Below are 17722 nucleotides of genomic sequence, written 5' to 3'. Positions count from 1 at the left end.
TATCCAATCTGGACAATGGGAACAGCCTCCCCTTCCCCTCCATGTGAAAGGAAAATCAATTTGGGAAATGCTATAGATTAGAAGATGCTTCACCCTTCCATCTATCCTTCCTCCCCACCCCCAATTTTCTCCACTGTGAGTTTTTTCTTTTCCATTCTTCTCTCCCGCGGATTGCTGCTTAGCCCATCAAAAGCGACATTAGTGTATTTTGACATTGATTTCCTGATGCTTGAATCTTCTCTCCAGCTCCGGTTTCTTCTCACAGATGCAGTAATTTCCCCTTGCAAGCTATATACAAATATCTGCCCCAGCAAAATTTGGTTGATAATGAAAAGCTGTGGTGGGTTTTTCTTCTCCGTTGATTTAGCTTTAACTGCTGTATAATTTGATTGCAAAAAAAATCCCTTTTCCATCTTCATAGTTATCTGCCTGCCTGGCTTTTCGAGATGGATCATCTTGGAGATGCTTAGCATAAGATTATGAATACTGTGAAGGTCTCAGGGGAGGGAGCAAGAACAGAGGGTAAAATGAGTCAGTACAAAAGGAATGTGGTCTTCATAGCCAAGAGAGATGTTCATTAGTCAGTATGCAGGGCAGCTTTGTGTGTCCAGCTTTGGTGGTTGTAGGTAAAGCTAAACTGTTTGCGACTTGCCCACACATTAAAGATTTAGATACGGTTTTCCAAGCATTTTGTCCAGAGATAATATGATCTGAATGTGTCTGCCACGCTCCCTTGTGTTCTAAGATTATTGTGGAAGCATGAAATCCACCCGCCAGAGTCTGCTAGAGCAGTTACTTACAGTTTACTTACCCCAATTTCAAAGAGATTACTCAGTAGCCCAAATCTTATTAGGAATTGTTGATACCCTTTGAGGCACCTTTTGGCCTTTGATTTCATTTTGAATATGGCTATTTAGTGAAAGTAATGGGTAGCTGCAGTATTGGACTTTTGAGAAGTAGAGAGAGACAGGGCATGCACACTCAGCGGCAGAGCATGTTCTTTACATGCAGAGGATCCCAGGTTGAGTTCTGGGCTAAACAGTTCCACAGTATGTCTCAGCAGTAAGACAACTTGTAAACTCAGGAATTTGTTTTTCGCAAGTAGGTGGGGTAGGGGAGAAGAGAGGAGAGAATAGCCTAGGCCACAATTACATGTGCAAGCAGAGGAAGAAGGAATTATGGTATGTACCACATCTGTCTGCTTTTATCTAACACAGCTTCGTCTTCATTGTCACAAGTGCCAGATTTACTTGCAGATTTGCTAAAGAAGCTAAAAAGCCTTCAGTTCTGGTCCAGGTTGAGCAGGAAAGAACTGCCTGAGCCTTTTGAGGCGGATTTTGCCTCTCCTTGTCAATGGTGTTACTCAATGTGAAATATGACTTTGAGTGGGAAGAAAACAAGAACTAACCAGGGGTGCCATGCCCAGCAGGAATTAGAGTGGCAATGGCTTTCTCTTGCAGCTTCATTCTGTTTCATCTCAAAAGGAAAGAAAGCCACATAGCCGAAGCAGCAGGAAAAGATGTGTGTGTTTGTGTGTGTGTTGTGTGTGCCAGCCGAGAGCCGGGACCTTCCAGAAACAGGAAGCTGCTTAACATATTTATTGATATCAAATGGATGTTAATTGAGTTCTAGGAACTCTAAGATTTGATGCAGAGTTCAAAGTGATTTTTGTGTGTCTGTGTGGGAGGCTGCTGCTGGTGGTGTTGAAGAGGAATGTACAAAAAAGAAATTGGCCTCCAGGAAAAATGAGAATACAGGGCAGGGGGGCTGGATTTCAGCCCTGTGTACTGGTTGTATAAGCTGAAAAATTACTTGTTCGAGGGGGAAAACAGAGATCCTTAAATGCTGGTTTTTTTAAAAAAATTGTAAGCTAATCTGAGAACAAGAAGCATCAGCAGGTTAGAAGTGTGCACGTTTTAAACTATGAATTTTGACTTGAGAATCTGTAATTCGGCAGTTAAAGCACCATTAGATTGCTGGGGAAGGGAGGAGGGTAAACATAGAAATATAGAAACATAAAGCTGGAAGGCACCCCAAGGGTCATCTAGTCAAACCCCCTGCACAATGCAGGAATGCATGAGAGCAAGCTGCAAACCCTGGCTAGAGCTGTGCAGCTCTGTAAGCAATGTTCAAATATCATGGTTTTGTGCAGAAACAAACTTCAGCAAAAACTTCAGGGCTGTTATTTTCTCTACTCTAACCATAATTAGAGCTGTAGCAAGATGTCTTTTGGCCTCTGTTACATTCTGTAAAATGGGACTGTAAAAACCTGGTTCAGAGACAAAGCGGGCACCAGTGTAACAACCACATTTAATGTGCAAATGACTTCATAGCAGATTAGGCTTTTAATCCTATTGGTTATGATCAGAAAGCAGCTCCTTGTGGGACCCTTGTGGTGAGGTTCAGAATTTGCAGAGGCAAATATTTCTGCTTTGCCAGACGTTGGACAGGCTTAATGTGGGACCTGCTCTGGTCTCCTGAGTCGTGGGGTCTTGATGGCTCTTTGCTCAAAGGAAGGAGCTGATGAAAGTGGATATTGCTGAAAGGTTCCTGACAGCTCAAAAGAGGACATGCAGGAAAGAGTGGCACCTGCAGACATGACTTGCTGCTCTCACCTGTGTGTGTGTGTGTGTGTGTGTGAGTTCATTATCTCCGATAACATCTGCTATATAGACAAGCAAGGAGGTTGCATGTGTCACATGGCTTGCAAGTTGGAGAGGTCCTGAATCAAAAATTCCTTTTCCTGGAAGTACCCAGAGTTAGCTTGGCCAGCTCCCATGTACCCAGGACTTTGGGAGATGTTCCAGGTCAAATGGCATGGCATGGCATGGCATCCTGTCTGGCTTGAGCCCTGTTATCTTTCTTTAGAAGTACTAGATGGACAGCCGTGTTAGTCTGTAGCAACAAAACAGATTTTAGAAATGAATCATTTTGGTAAACTAGAGCTGTATACAGTAACCAGGCTGCCAGGCGCACACACACCCTGGTCCCTGAGCCCATTCTCAGCTGTCAACTTGGAATTGCCCCCTTCCTTTTCGATCAAGGAGCGGGTCCCTTTCCAACAGGCAAAGCTCGCAGAAGTCGCAAAGCCCTGAAGCCTCATCTGCTGATTTGTCAGCTTCAGTGGGTTCAGATCCTAGCCGGGCCCTTTCTCTTCCCCCCTCCCCCCCATAGTTCGTCAGGGTCTCAGCTGTTAATTACCTTTGCCTGTCAGCCTTGCCTGCTAATCTGCTATCACTGAGCGGGAAGCAGGAGGTCAGACAACAAAGGTGATACTGTCACACTGCGTCTTCTTGTCATCTCCAAGCCAGATTAGTTTCATTGACTAACTCCTGGCTGAATACCGCCAGTTAATTATAACGATCACAAAACCCTCCCATTTTAAAGCCACACAGTGAGAATTAAGGGTTCTGAAGTAAGACTTTAGCTTCATTAATTGCCCGGCTCTTTGTGATGGTATTGATTGATAAGGCTCTCGTGTGGTGAGTAATGGCTTCCCAGCTCAGAGGGGATTAAGCCTGCTAATTGTTGTCGGCCTCGTGCTGACAAGATAGACTTCAGTGGGTGTCAAATCCATATCGGAGGCTTCCTTTGTCGCGAGCAGCATCCGTGCTGCTGCTCTCGAGAATTAAAGTAATGCGCAATAACCTAGGAATAATTAATGAGGTATTGTAGCTGGTGGCGCCGTCTCCTGCCCTCCTTTGTCACGTTTTTCTATACATCCCCTGATTTCTCCTCCTCTTCCCTCTTGCTCAGGGTATTTTTCATTGCCTGCCTCCCCAATGGAGACATGGACTTGGAGAGAGCATATTTAGCCACACCATTCTTAGTCTAAAGACATTGCCGGTGTTCTGAGTTTCATAGAACCATTACAGCAAGGGAAATTAATATTTGGAGCACAAAAGGGTGAAATGTGCTCTAACGTGTCCATTTTTATGTTTCTTGCTGCTGTTTCTGTGGGCAGAAGGCAAGCTAGACAGATTGTAAGCCTAGGGAGAGGGGACTTTTTTTTTTTTTTTGGCTTAATGTTATGTACACCAATAGGGTGCTGTGTTTTTATTATTCCTTGTGAGTGGTTCCTGCAGGTTGTGAATTTCCTGCATTGTGAAGGGGGTTGGACTAGATGATCTTGGTGGTACCTTCCTATGATGCTATGATTCTAGGTAACTTTGACCCACACTGAGTTCTTAGAAGGGTGTGTTTAGTCCTGGCCACACGTTTCTGTGTGCTAAACGCTCCTTTTGCCTGTTACAGAGTTCCATGCAACTTAACAGCTTCTGTAAACTACTGGTTGAGCCCAGTCAAGTTAGTGCTTCCATGCTTAAGCATTGTCCAACCATGATTACTTGACCATGACATAGTAAATTCAACCTGCTTTCAACCATAGTAAATTCAACCGTCATGTACTACAGTGTTCCCCTTCGGCTGATTCAGCACTTCTTCAGAGACTGCAATTTAGAGTGTCCTGAAAAGTTCGAAGATGAAAGTGTGTGGAGGGTCATGATCAAAAACGCGACAAAACCGTCAGATAGTCAGTTCACGGCCACTGTGTCGCCATCAGGAAATTGCTTTAAAAAACGTCTGTCATTTGATTTGAATGCTTGATGCTTGTGCACACATAAACATGCCCTTCTCTTGATGGTTTTTCATGGTCACTGTTTGCATTGAGGAGCACAAGGACACTGTCATAAGGATGCCCTAGTTAGCATCCTATTTGTATTTCTGCTCCAGCCACTGTTTTCTGTATGCACAGCACTCTTAATTCAATTCCTGTGGCTCTGTTTTTCCCTTGCAAATAGCAGCATCCCTAGGGAGGGTATAATTTAAAATACAGATGTATTATGCAAATAGCAGCAAAGCCATGCCCAAGAGTTAAGAGAGGGTTGTTCTGTTTACCCAAATGTCCATCTTTGAGCATGGTTCCTAAGTCACAGCAAACTTCGCAGGCTCAGCTTTGGATGGTTTTGCTAAATTTTCTTGAAAGAACATAGTTGCTGCTTCTAATCATCACGCCCCAGGTTTTATGTTGAGAGAGAGACATCTGTGTTGGGTGGCATCCAGGATTGGCTTTTTTAATACCATAGTATTATAGGGGCATCTCCACGCCATCAGCCTTTCAGGAAAGTAATTGCTTTGCAGTTTTCCCTTTGTCCTTGGCTAACTTCCTGCTTTGACCTCTGTTCTTTGACCTCTGTTCTTGCAACCTGTAACCTGAAGGGGAGTTTGACCATTTCATATGTCACAAGGCCACTCCCATGGTTATTTGGCTTTCTCAAATGCTAATATGTGACTGTTTTTGGAAATTTTTGAGTAGGAATCTAGCACACTTAATGCAAGCTCATTGTGGGGGAAGTGTGCAGTAAAAGTATTATTATGTCTGATCAAAAAATAGAAGTAGAGAAGTTTCCTTCTAGTTTGAGAATGGTAGGGTCTTAGCAATGGCCTGCTGAGCAGGACCTGCCATTTTATCTTGCCTCTGGTGGCTTTGCCACTGTTTCAGTACAGGTGTAGTAAGATTTCCCATTTGGAAAATGTTTTTCAACAGTGGGGAGGGGCTGTGGCTCAGTGGTAGAGCATCTGCTTGGCATGCAGAAGGTCCCAAGTTCAATCCCCGGCATCTCCAGTTAAAGGGACTAGGCAAGTAGGTGATGTGAAAGACCCCTGCCTGAGACCCTGGAGAGCCTCTGCCGGTCTGAGTAGACAATACTGACTTTGATAGACCAAGGGTCTGATTCAGTAGAAGGCAGCTTCAGGTGACCATTGCACAGGTCACTGTGGCCAAGTCAGAGAGAGACAGGTAGGGGGCTAATTGCTGCACACTACAAAGATGATAAACAATGATGGGGGGGTTGGTTCCTCTGAATGTTTGGGAAGGTGTTTGGTTGGAGTCTGAAGCTCGGCCCAGTTAGCTGCAGTGAGAACTTGTCACCACAGAATCTGCTTTGAAAGCTGGGGGTCAGGCTATTGATCTGGAGTTGTACAAAGACTTCCCATCTAACGTCTCTCTTTCGTCTCTTTGAAGGCTCTTCAATAAGCAGCGAGTCGTCTCCAGTCTCCTCACCAGCCACTAACCACAGCTCCCCCGCAAGCACACCCAAACGGGGACCAATGGGGCCTCTCATCGTCCCGCCAGGAGGGCACAACGTACCGAGCACGCCTCCGGTGGTGACCATTGCACCCACCAAAACTGTGAATGGCGTCTGGAGAAGTGAAGGACGGCAGGTAACATACAGACCCCAACCCCACATCAATATGTTTGTCTTCTCACCAGCTTGAGGAAGGTACGGAGAAGAGAAAAGCAAACCAAAGTATGGGAATAGGCTGCCATAGGCAGATACTGACAATTAACATATAAAGCTGCCTTCTACTGAATCAGACCCTTAGTCCATCCAAGTCAGTATTGCCTATTCAGACCAGCAGCAGCTCTCCACGGTCTCACTTGGCTCCCAGCAGAGCCACTTGGGGTGGTCAAAGGGGACCCCCTTCTTTCCTTTCTCACCAGTGGGAAAACTGGTTGGATCCAACTCAGCGAATGCAAGCTGTGTCAACAGAAGAGCATGCACAAGTGGAAGTTCCAGATTGCCAATTGTATATTAACAAAATTACTATCATTATGATAGATGTGTAGAGGGGATACCGCCAGGACTCATGGAGGACATGGTGTATGCAGAAGACACCATCACCCTATGGGGGATCCCTGGCTGTGAGGGCTGGGCCACCCAGCAGCAGAGCTGACGGGCAGGTTCAGCTTTCACTACACCAGAAGACACAAATGCTGAAGTTTTCTTTCGCTGTAGGAATGGGTGACATTCACTTCTAAGGGAGAAAGTAAAGAAGCGCATGCAGGGATGAGGGTGGCGCTAACCATGCTCCCTCCTCCTGTTGAACCTAGGCTCTGAGAATCAACTCTGTGCCTATTTTCATAGTTCTAGCCTTCATTTGCATAGTTTCTTTATCACGCTGGAGTGTGATGCAATGGCAGAGCAGGACAGGTATTGAAAGTGGGATAGCTGAGGAGGCTCTCAAGATCCAGCAAAAGATACCGAATTCGGTACAGTGCTGCGGGATCACATCAGTGCAGGTTCCAGAGTGCTCCTTCTGCAGGTATCCCAACATTCTCTGCTGCAGCTTCTCAAACAGCTATGCAAATACACATCAGGCTGAATGAGTTGGGGGCATTGCCCTTAATTCAGCACAAAAGGCTTTCTGTTTCCGGTTTCAAGCCGCAAGAGCTTATTGATTGCACAGGGTGAGGGCAGCGTATCTTAACATCTCAGGGTACAAAGTGTCATGTTGTATCTGTAGCACATCTACATCAATCAAGTGCCAAGTACATTCAGAAGTATCAGGAGAGGGGAAATGCCCCCTTATAATTGACACAGGGGCCATCCTCTTGAGCCCATTGCTGCGGTTGCCAAAGCAGCCTGGCTGCATTTGCTGCAAGCATTTCTCTCTCTCTGTCTCTCTCCCCTTTACTCACATGCAGATGGCAGCAGGGAGTGGAAGCATTTGCTAATTAAGAATCATTGTTAGTGGTTATCCTCCCCTTGTATTTTACCCAGGCTTCCCAGCGGGATCTCAGCTCTTGGAAATACTAATTAAACCACAAAGAAGAAGGAGGGAGGGGGAAGGGAAAGGAGGACCCCTGATGCTTGGAAGAAGTGCAGCTGATGCCCCAGCAGAGAGAAACACACACACATCAACACACCCCAAGCTCTGCTCCTGCTGGAGAGAAGAGGCTGTGTTTTTCCCAGCCTGCTCTGTGATACGTCCAGCCATGTTCATGTCCATTGCGATCTCCTCCTTTTTTAAAATGACCTTTAGAAAAAAACAACAGCTTAACCAAGCATGGCTTATTACTCTGCATCTCTGCGTGGTGCACAGAGGCAGAGTTGTAATTATGGTCGTGTCCTCTGAGTGCAATGGACTTTAACGTGCTAGGAGGGGAGAGGCACTAGGCCTTTCCCTTCTCCTGAGCAGTGTAATTGGCAGCTCCTTGGCCTCTCACGTGTGTGTACGGGGACGTGTTTTGTAGGAGGCCCAGGAGTGTCCAAGCTCACTTGCTCAGGATTAGAGAAAGGCCTCTTTCCTTGTGCTTTGCTCCTCCTAGCACTTTAAAGCTCATTTCTTCACCGGTTGGGATTCACTTTGGTCCTTTGATTTTAGGACCAGCCTTTTTTGTATCCCCCTGTTTGCAATGATGGTTTTCCTTGTGAGCCCCACCTATCTTACAAGGTGTCTGTTGTGGGGAGAGGAAGGGAAGGTGATTGTAAGCCAGTTTGATTCTTCCTTAAGTGGTAGAGAAAGTCGGCATATAAAAGCCAGCTCTTCTTCTTCCTCTGAAGCAGCTGTCAACATATATCCAATGAACTCTTGTACGTGAGTTTGGTATACGTATCCCGAACCCAGTTGGACTTCCCTGCAGCCTACAGATGCGTTTGCCCTTTTCAATGGGCTTGGTCCTGACCGTTCCTGCCAAACTCCAGCATGCTTGAAGAAAACGCTCTGCTGCCTCTGGAATATTCTGCAGCCCTTGAGAAAAGGCAGTAATATTTCTGCTCCAACCGTTTAGCATTAATGAAGCTCTAATGCCACCAGGGAGCGCTCTGAGTAGAGAGAAACCAGGGCCGACTCAACAGATGATGCTGCCCTATCCATCCTAGTACAGAACCTCAATTGAAGCTTTAATTCTTTTTTGGGTGGATAGGGAGAACAGAGTGCAGCAACTTGGCCAAATAAGATAGGGGCGTATAGAGGAGGAGAGATAAGGTGCTTGGAGCTCTGAAGTGCTAAAATCAAAGTGGCAGCTTGCTGCTGGCGCCAATCCATCAGAGGTTCACGTTTTTCAGAGATAATATGGAGCCTTTTGAAAGGCCAAGTAGAATGAAGAATTGTCTATTTTAAAGCTAATAGGGCATGTCCCGTGGTCTCACTAACAGAGATTGCACACTAATCACCAGAGAATGACGGATCTTCCCCTTCCCTCACTTCTCCCCCCCTCCCCCCCGGCCAACTCATAGCGCACTCTCCTTTCTTCATTGTAGCCGCTGCTGGAAATCAAATATGTTGCCAGGTTGGCTCTTACAGGCCACCCAGAACTGCCATCCTCTTTTCTTGAGCAGGTGCCTTTCGACATAGAACAAAGTAGTTTTAGGAATGCAAAAAGTATTGTGTTCCATTTGGGGCCAGTGATCTATCTAGTCCAGTACAGCTTATCTTCACTGGCAAGTGAAGAAGTCTCGACTGGAGCCCAAACAGGCTAAAATATAACTGGGAAAGGTTTTTTTGTGTTTTAAAATGAACAATGCTTCAGCCTCACCGATGTGGTCATACAAATCGACTGCTTCGCATCGCTAACACCCTCATAAATACAGCAGAGAGGATAGACCTCCTGTCCCCCATTTTTCACTCCCCTTGTTGTTAGATGCTGAAGTATTATTCCATATCATCTTTCTTCAAAGGCACGTTGTCTCAGCACTTTGCTGATGCTGGTTTCTGTGGAGGGTTTGGCTCTTGCTTCCTGTGTGCCTCCAATGAAATGCTTGACTAACCTGCTTATTTTATGGCCACTATCAAAAGGCTAGTGGATTTATATTTGCGGTGCTTTTTCAGGCTCCATAGGCATCTGTATCCTCCCAGGATGATTAATGGCTCTGGAAACAAAGCAGCCAGTAAATCTAAAGGCAGGAGAAAATATGGGGCTGCCTTCCCTTCCGCTCCTCTCCTCCCTCATTACAGCCAGGCTTGGCATACGTGGGCCGCACGCAGCATGCTTGCCACCCATCTTCATGATCTTTGTGCATATGCAAATCAAGTCTTTACAAACCAGGGGAGACACCATCCCTACATTTCAGCAAGCCCCCTTTCGCTGACCTTTTTCTGTGATGCAGAAGTCAAGGGGGACCCCCATTCAACACAGCCTCCTTTTTCTGTGAGCTCAACTATTTTGTTCTTGTTTCATTGTCACTGTCTTCCGTTGTCCTCTCCCCCCCCCCCCAATGCATCCAGAGAAGGTCAGGGCTTTCTCGCTAGCTGTGGAAAAGGGCCGGATGCGCGGCGCTCCAGGCGCGTGCAGCGTTCTGAGAGCGAACAGATGTTCCTGCTCATTAAAAATTCCAATCAGCAGGCCCATCTCTTTGAATTAATTATGGCCGATGTATCTTCTGAAGAGATTATGAAAGTCTTGAGGAGCTCTCAGCTGCTCGCTGAGTGTTTGTTGTGGTGGTATTTAGTAAATATACTTGACAGATAGAGGCGGTTCTCCCTGTGGCACCTGGCACAGAGCTCTTTAATCCTTATCTGCTGTGTGTGTGTTTTAAGGTGTCACTCTGCGATGACAAAGTGATGGATGGTACATCTTAGGAAGGACGGTCTATGCAAAACACAGCTGGCTCCTCTGGCTTTGGAAGTAGGCCTTAAGTTGCAGTTTATATGAAGGTACATGAAGTTCTCTGTGCCTGTGTCCAAATTCAAACTGTGTAACTTCATTGCTGCTGTTTCAGAGGGGAGGGGCAGTGGCTCAGTGGTAGAGCATCTGCCTGGCATGCGGAAGGTCCCAGGTTCAATCCCCGGCAGCATCTCCAGTTAAAGGGACTAGGCAAGTAGGTGATGTGAAGGACCTCTGGGAGGACTGAAGTTTCATGAACTTTGCAGCAGAGATTTGAACTCAAGTCTCGTGTGTATGAATCCAACACTCCATTCACTGCACCAAGGAGGATCTTAGTTCTGTTGAGCAGATGCTTTGAGGACCCAGTGAATGAGAAGAACAGGCAGAGTGGAAGAGTCTGGGCTCTGATTTGACTCCTTTTGACATTTGTAAACCGTTTTTCTGCCTCGGCACACATCCAGGGTGCCGCTGAGCAGAGCTGGCCTCCCGCTGCTCCCTCAAAGCCATTAGAAGGTTTTTATCCTTTTAAAGGGGCCAGGGAGAGCTTTCAAGGACCACTTGGCTCCCTGCCAGGCGAACTATGCATTAAAGAGACCAAAGTGACTTGTGGGCTCTGCAAAAGCTTCCCCTGCTGGATTCTTAATATCTCGCCTTGCCAGAGTGTGGCCTAACTGGTCAACATCCAGCAGCCAGGCATGAAACCATGTGGCACCTCTGGGGAGAAATGGTTCACCACATGGAGTTTCCTTCAAAATGTAAGCAAGGAGAAGCCCATCAAACAAGACCTTGTCAACCATTCAGGCTCATCAGGTGGTTAATATTTTATCACTGGGTATTGTCTTGGACGGAGTGCCCGCGGATGTGCATTTAGACTGCTGGGTGCCCTTCTGTTCACTCTGTTGATTTAATTTCAACCCGTTGGTTCTGGTCCGATCTTCTGGGGCAACAGAAAACAACTCGGCACCCTCCTCTATATGACAGCCCTTCAAGTACTTGAAGATGGTTATCGTATCCCCTCTCGGTCTTCTCCTCTTCAGGCTAACCATACCCAGCTCCTTCTACCTTTCCTTTTCTGTGAGTGAGATTGGATATGACGAAATGGGTGGTGTTTGGGCTTGGTGAACTGGTTCAAATCCCAGCTCAGCCACACTCTTTCCGTAGTCTTTGCTCAGACCCTGCCTTTTTGCTTTACCTCCCTTTATATTTGGATGAAAGACCCTTGAGCTAGCCTAGTGACCCCTGGAATCAGCTGTAGGGATTTTTTCCATTGTCCATATTTCTATAGTTGGGTTGAAATCATATTTTTTTACTTCATTTATACTCCACCTTTCATTTTACTTCATTTATATTCCACCTTTCTAGCCAGGGGACCCATCATTCACTTATCCTCACAACAACCCTATGAGGCAAGTTAGGCTGAGTCTGTGTGACTGGTCCAAGGTCACCCAGCAAGCTTCAGTGGCAGAGTTGGGATTTGAACCTGGAGTCTCCCAGATCCTTGTCCAACACTCTAACCGCTACACCATACTGGCACACAGTAGAAATCATTCTACCATAGGGTTTGCAATCCAAAACATCTGTGTATCAGACCGATGGAGGTGGCATGTTTGTGTTCTACTTTAATAGTCATGCCAATCTTGCTTATTGTAAGCTTGGCATAACTGTTAATGTGCAAATTAAAATGTGTGCATATTTAAATGAGCTGATGTAAGAAATAGAGATATTTCTCTGGTAAGGACTAGACATCTGGTAAGGACTAGACAGAGACAGTGTGGTGTAGTGGTTAAGAGCATCAGACTAGAATCTGGGAGACCCAGGTTCAAATCCCCACTCAATGCCATGGAAGAGCCATCGTGGTGTAGTGGTTAAGAGCAGTAGACTCTAATCTTGTGAACTGGGTTTGATTCCCCACTCCTACACATGAAGCCTGCTGGGTGTCCTGGGGCTAGTCACAGCTCTCTGAACTCTCTCAGTCCCACCTACCTCACAAGGTGTCTGTTGTGGGGAGAGGAAGTGGATTGTAAGCCGGTTTGAGACTCCTTAAAGGTAGAGAAAATTGGGGTATAAAAACCAGCTGCTCTTCTCCTCCTTCTCCTGTCAGTCTAAACTACTTCACAGGGTAATTGTGAGGACAAAATGGAGGAGAGAATGATGTAAGCCACCTTGAGTCCCCATTGAAGAGAAAGGTGGGGTAGAAATGAAGTAAATACATAACTAAATCTTCACTTGAGCTGAGTGGACTTCAGGCAGCTGGGGAACATATTTTCTGACTCTTTTTCTCCCCGTCTGGGTAGATTCTCTTCTAAATCTTTGGGCTTGGAATGAGGCCTCGAGAAGTTCATCCTTGTGGCTTTGAGCTGGCCGTCTTGGGGCTATCCACTGTCTTACTACATGGAATCAGGTAGAGTGGGTGTGGGTGCCCCCACAGGTGGAAGTTGCTTCAAAATGCTGCAACAAATTCTCATTTTAAGATGGCTTCTGCAGCCTTCTGGTGTTTGCCCAGGCAGATTGTCTTTAGTCTAGAGATGTTGGGAGTCAAGGCCATCGTGAGATTCCCAAACCAGATGCTGCTTTCTCTCTCCCCCTGTTTTCTTCCTGTGTTTTGCCAGAATACCGATGACAGAAAAAGGGAAGCAGCTGCCTGCACAGCTGATGCTTGGACTGGCCACTTCAGAGAATGGCTGGTCACAGACCGGTCGGCTCTGCCCCAGTGGCAGTGCCAGCTTCCTAATGCCCTCTGTTGCTCTTCACACATGCATTGCTATTGCCAGGATACCCAACATTGCATGAAAGCAGCTGCCATGCCAGATAATGCCAGGCTTAGTCCAGGAACAGCTAGCAGAGTCCCTTTTTTCCAAGTGGAAAAGTCAAGGAGAGCTTCCTCTCATCCAAATACAGGACAGTTTCTTTCCTCTTAATACAAAATGTCTATTTCTAATACATGATAGAACTTGGCCCCCCAGATAACACACATTGGAGCCAAAGAAAGGCCCTGCTGGATCGGACAGAAAGTCTAGATGTAGACAAGCTGGAACGTGTCCAGAAGAGGGCAACAAAGATGGTGAGGGGTCTGGAGACCAAGTCCTATGAGGAAAGGTTGAAGGAGCTGGGTATGTTTAGCCTGAAGAGGAGAAGACTGAGAGGGGATATGATAACCATGTTCAAATACTTGAAGGGCTGTCATATAGAGGAGGGTGCCGAGTTGTTTTCTGTTGCCCCAGAAGGTTGGACCAGAACCAACAGGTTGAAATTAAATCAAAAGAGTTTCTGTCTAGACATTAGGAAGTATTTTCTAACAGAGCAGTTCCTCAGTGGAACAGGCTTCCTTGGAAGGTGGTGAGCTCTCCTTCCCTGAAGGTTTTTAAGCAGAGGCTGGATGGCCATCTGTCAGCAATGCTGATTCTATGACCTAAAGCAGATGATGAGAGGGAGGGCATCTTGGCCATCTTCTGGGCATGGAGTAGAGGTCACTGGGGGTGTGGGGGGAGGTAGTTGTGAATTTCCTGCATTGTGCAGGGGGATGGACTAGATGACCCTGGTGGTCCCTTCCAACTCTATGATTCTACGTAGTGCAGCATCCTGTTTCAAGCAGTAGTCTGCCATGTGCCTCTGTGAAGCCCCCAAGAAGAGCATGAAGGCAAGAATCATGTCCTGATGTTTGTCCCCCAGCAATAGATATTGAGAGAGAGAGAGATGCCTCTGAACAAGGAGGTTCCATTTAGCTGATGAGGTTCAGTAGCCGTTCATATACCTTATCTCCATGAATCTGTCTTACCCTTTTTAAAAGGGAGGGGCTCAGTGGCATGCGGAAGGTCCCAGACTCAATCCCTGCCATCTCCAGTTAAAAGATCCGGCAGTAGATGCTTGAGATCCTGGAAAGCCGCTGCCAATCTTATTAGCCAATAGTGACCTTGATGTACCACAGGTGTGAGCCAGTATAAGGCAGCTTCATGCGTTCATTTTAAATCCAGCATCCATCTTGTGGAAGTAACGGTGTGAACAAATACTTGCTCTTGTCTGTTCTTCTGGTATTATGGAGTAAGGGAAAAGTTCTGCTTTCTTTCTTTCTTTCTTTCTTTCTTTCTTTCTTTCTTTCTTTCTTTCTTTCTTTCTTTCTTTCTTTCTTTCTTTCTTTCTTTCTTTCTTTCTTTCTTTCTTTCTTTCTTTCTCCAAACAGAACTGGAAGCGGGATTTCAGCTCCTCTGTTGGCCAGCTGGGAGCAGAAGACCGCAGTGATCACTATTTATAACCATGTCTGGCCAATCCAGAGGATCTGCACCACTGTCAACTGCAGGAGGCCTATTTTGTACACCCATTTAATGTTTCTTGAATCCTGAGCATGCCTTGACGGCACTTTCCATCATCCCATCCCAGCCTACTAAGGATTGTAAAATCCCTTGCAAATGAAAACCACTACTGTTTTGTTTATTTTTAGTCACAACAATACTTCTGCCCATCACATCAGTATTCTTGTTATCCTTATCTGGCTTGCAGGAATGCTACCCATGACAAAAATTGCAACAGGGGGAAAGATTTCCCAAGTTCAGGCTCTGTTACTGAATGATTGGAAAGTAGAGAATGTGTGTAGCTTATCTCCCTCAGCAAGTGGTAGTAACTGAACTTGCATCTGGCCAGACGCATCTGTGCTCTGTCCAGTATTCCTGAGAGGCACGGTGGGAGTGTCATTGTTGATGTCTTCCTTTTCTGTTTTAGCAAGAAGCTGGGTCTCGGAGCAGCGGAGGAAACAGCAGCGCCAGCAGCAGGGACCGCCTGATTGCTGAGGCACCACTACCCCAGGAGAAGGCCAGTGGCCCAACAGTCCCTTCTCACTTGCTCGGGACCCCTTATTCCTTTGGGATCCCACCGAACTCCATTGTTCAGGATTCCCGCTTCCCACATCTTAAGTAAGTGATGCTGCAGAATTGTGGACAAAGGGAAGAAGTGACAGTTGTGCGATGGCGAGATGATCCTTCCCAGAGTGACAGTACATTGGATCCTGCACAAAATTTCTACTTGTGCTAGAGCCTCTTGTGCAAGCAACGCAAGTGAAAGATCGTGGCAGCTGTTCATGCTAAGTCAGATTTATCATATTGCTGCTTGCTTTTTTGCTTGTGCAAGATTTTGTGCAACCAATTTCTGGGCATTATAATATATAAGGTGTTACACAAATTTTTGTACAAAAGGAACTGAGCGAAAACTGTTTATTGTTCTGCTTGGCATTGTTGGATCAAAGAGTGTCTTGAGAGCTGGTCTCTGACTGGTTTTCAGAGGGCCTTTCTGTGCAATCAAAGAATGCCCAAATGCACTTTAGCTTTTATACAATACTTCTGCAAGGAGTGTGAGAGCCAATACGATGTAGTGATTAGAGTGCCAGACTAGAATGTGGGAGACCCAGGTTCAAATCCCGTTTCAAATCCCGTTTCAAATCCCATGGAAACTCACTGGGTTTTCTTGGGCCAGTCCCACACCCTCAGCCTAACCTACCTCACAGGGTTGTTGTGATGATAAAAATGGAGGAGAGGAGGAGGATGTACAGTTCTTTAGATCCCCATTGGGGAGAAAGGTGGGATATAAATGAAGTAAGTAAATAAATAAATAAAAAGTGACTTGCTTTAGAAGGATAGCTGTTTCAGGGTTCAAGCAGCTGTTAATGCTGAGCTAAATGTTTGGAATGGGCAGAGAATACAGTCTTTAAATACCTTGGAAATAAACCGAACTCAACAATAGGGTCACAGAGTAATGAGATATTTTCTGTGCTGGAGCATGGTGGGGGGATAGTTGCAGCTGTTGGTCATTTGTCTGCGCAGCATAATGTGCAGCAGCACAGATTACGGTGCTAAACAGGGAGCACGAAACGTGGCACCCCCCCACACACACACACACACTGTTTCTCGTCAGCTTGTGTGCGCAGTACTGTACTTTTTCCTGTCCTGTGTGCCCGTCCATAGGGGCTGGGCACTTGGAAGGGCCCAAGGAGCTGAATGAGTACATCCCAGTCTCCCAGCATGGTGTAATGGTTAAGAGCGGTGGTTTGGAGCAGTGGACTCTGATCTGGAGAACCGGGTTTGATTTCCCACTCCCCCACATGAGCGGCAGAAGCTAATCTGGTGAACTGGATTTGTTTCCCCACTCCTACACACAAAGCCAGCTGGTGTCCTTGGGCTAGTCACAGCTCTCTCAGCCCCACCTACCTCACAGCTTGTCTGTTGTGGGGAGGGGAAGGTGATTGTGAGCCGATTTGATTCTCCCTTAAGTAGTAGAGAAAGTGGGCATATAAAAACCAACTCTTCTTCTTCTTCTCTCTTGATTGTTGTGAATGTTCTGAGTTCCACCTCTGCTTGTCTCTTTCTTCCACCCAGCAGCTTGCAGCGGCCTGTTCACCATGTGGTGCCTCCCAGTGCGGTCACAGAAGACTATCTGCGGAGCTTCCGGCCTTATCATACAGCTGAAGAGCTCCGCATGTCCTCCTTGCCTCCCATTGCTCTTGATCCGGCCACTGCCGCTGCATACTACCATCCCAGTTACCTGGCTCACCATCCTTTTCCTCACCCAGCGTTCAGGTAAGAGCTACAGACCTTTGGTCCAGCTGCTTTTTCACTCCACCTCTTGCTTTTCTTGGGAGCCGGAATTTGAATCCAGGCAATTCAGGCAGTTACCCAAGTGTGTCCTTTGGAAGCTACTACTAAGTAGCAGGCTTGGCCCACAATGGAGGATCCTCTGAGGGCTTTAGTGCAGCTGCAGTAAAGCACAACAGGCAGCCACTTAAAGCAGCAGCAGGATTTCTAATGCTGGCCCTCTAATTTGTTCCTTGAATGGAGCTGAGTTGAGCTGTGCCTGCCTCTGCCACACTTCTCCTGTGACCTGGTCAGCAAAACATGCTGCATCTGTGTAAGGTTCAGATCTGGCAAAGGACCTGAAGCCCAAATGTCTTTAAGAGAATTCATGGGGAACCTCAGATGGTCACCACCTTTTGTCCTGTGTGAGTAGCATTTTCTATGTGTTCAAGACTCTGTATCTGAATTTTGGTAGCATTTGTGCATGTGTTGGGGAGGAAAGCATTTATTCTGTTCACATTTTTTCCCTCCTTCCATCTCCCCAAAGCTGAAGCTCACAGGCCTTTGGGGTCTGATTTCAGGAGCATCCCAGGCTGTTAGCACTGTAGGTGGGAACGCCCCACACCCAATACATGTCCAAAGCCCAAATCTCCCACAAACAGCTGTAATTCTTCATGTCCAAAGCTGAAGGCACAATGCTCACTGGTGTGTGGGAGCTCCTATTTTTGTGTTTAGTTCCCTTTGTAAATTTTGGAAAAATGAAGGGTTTATGTCTTAAGGC

At 46.4% G+C, this 17722-nt stretch overlaps 1 protein-coding gene across 5 annotated transcripts in view; it reads left to right on the top strand.

Annotated features, from left to right (window-relative positions):
* Positions 1-17722, top strand: part of GSE1 (Gse1 coiled-coil protein) — a 252033-nt gene that overhangs the window by 216147 nt on the left and 18164 nt on the right. For 4 of the 5 annotated variants that reach the window (XM_056862203.1, XM_056862202.1, XM_056862199.1 and 1 more), the window contains 3 exons: positions 6023-6222; positions 15101-15291; positions 16747-16947. In XM_056862203.1, the coding sequence (XP_056718181.1) occupies positions 6023-6222; positions 15101-15291; positions 16747-16947 (592 nt within the window). The remainder of the gene's footprint in view (positions 1-6022; positions 6223-15100; positions 15292-16746; positions 16948-17722) is intronic. The other variant, XM_056862200.1, reaches the window with a different exon arrangement.

Source organism: Euleptes europaea, chromosome 17 (genome assembly GCF_029931775.1).
Source record: "Euleptes europaea isolate rEulEur1 chromosome 17, rEulEur1.hap1, whole genome shotgun sequence".
NCBI lineage: Eukaryota > Metazoa > Chordata > Lepidosauria > Squamata > Sphaerodactylidae > Euleptes > Euleptes europaea.
Note: the sequence above shows the minus strand (reverse complement) of the source record. Positions and strands in the feature narration are given on the sequence as shown.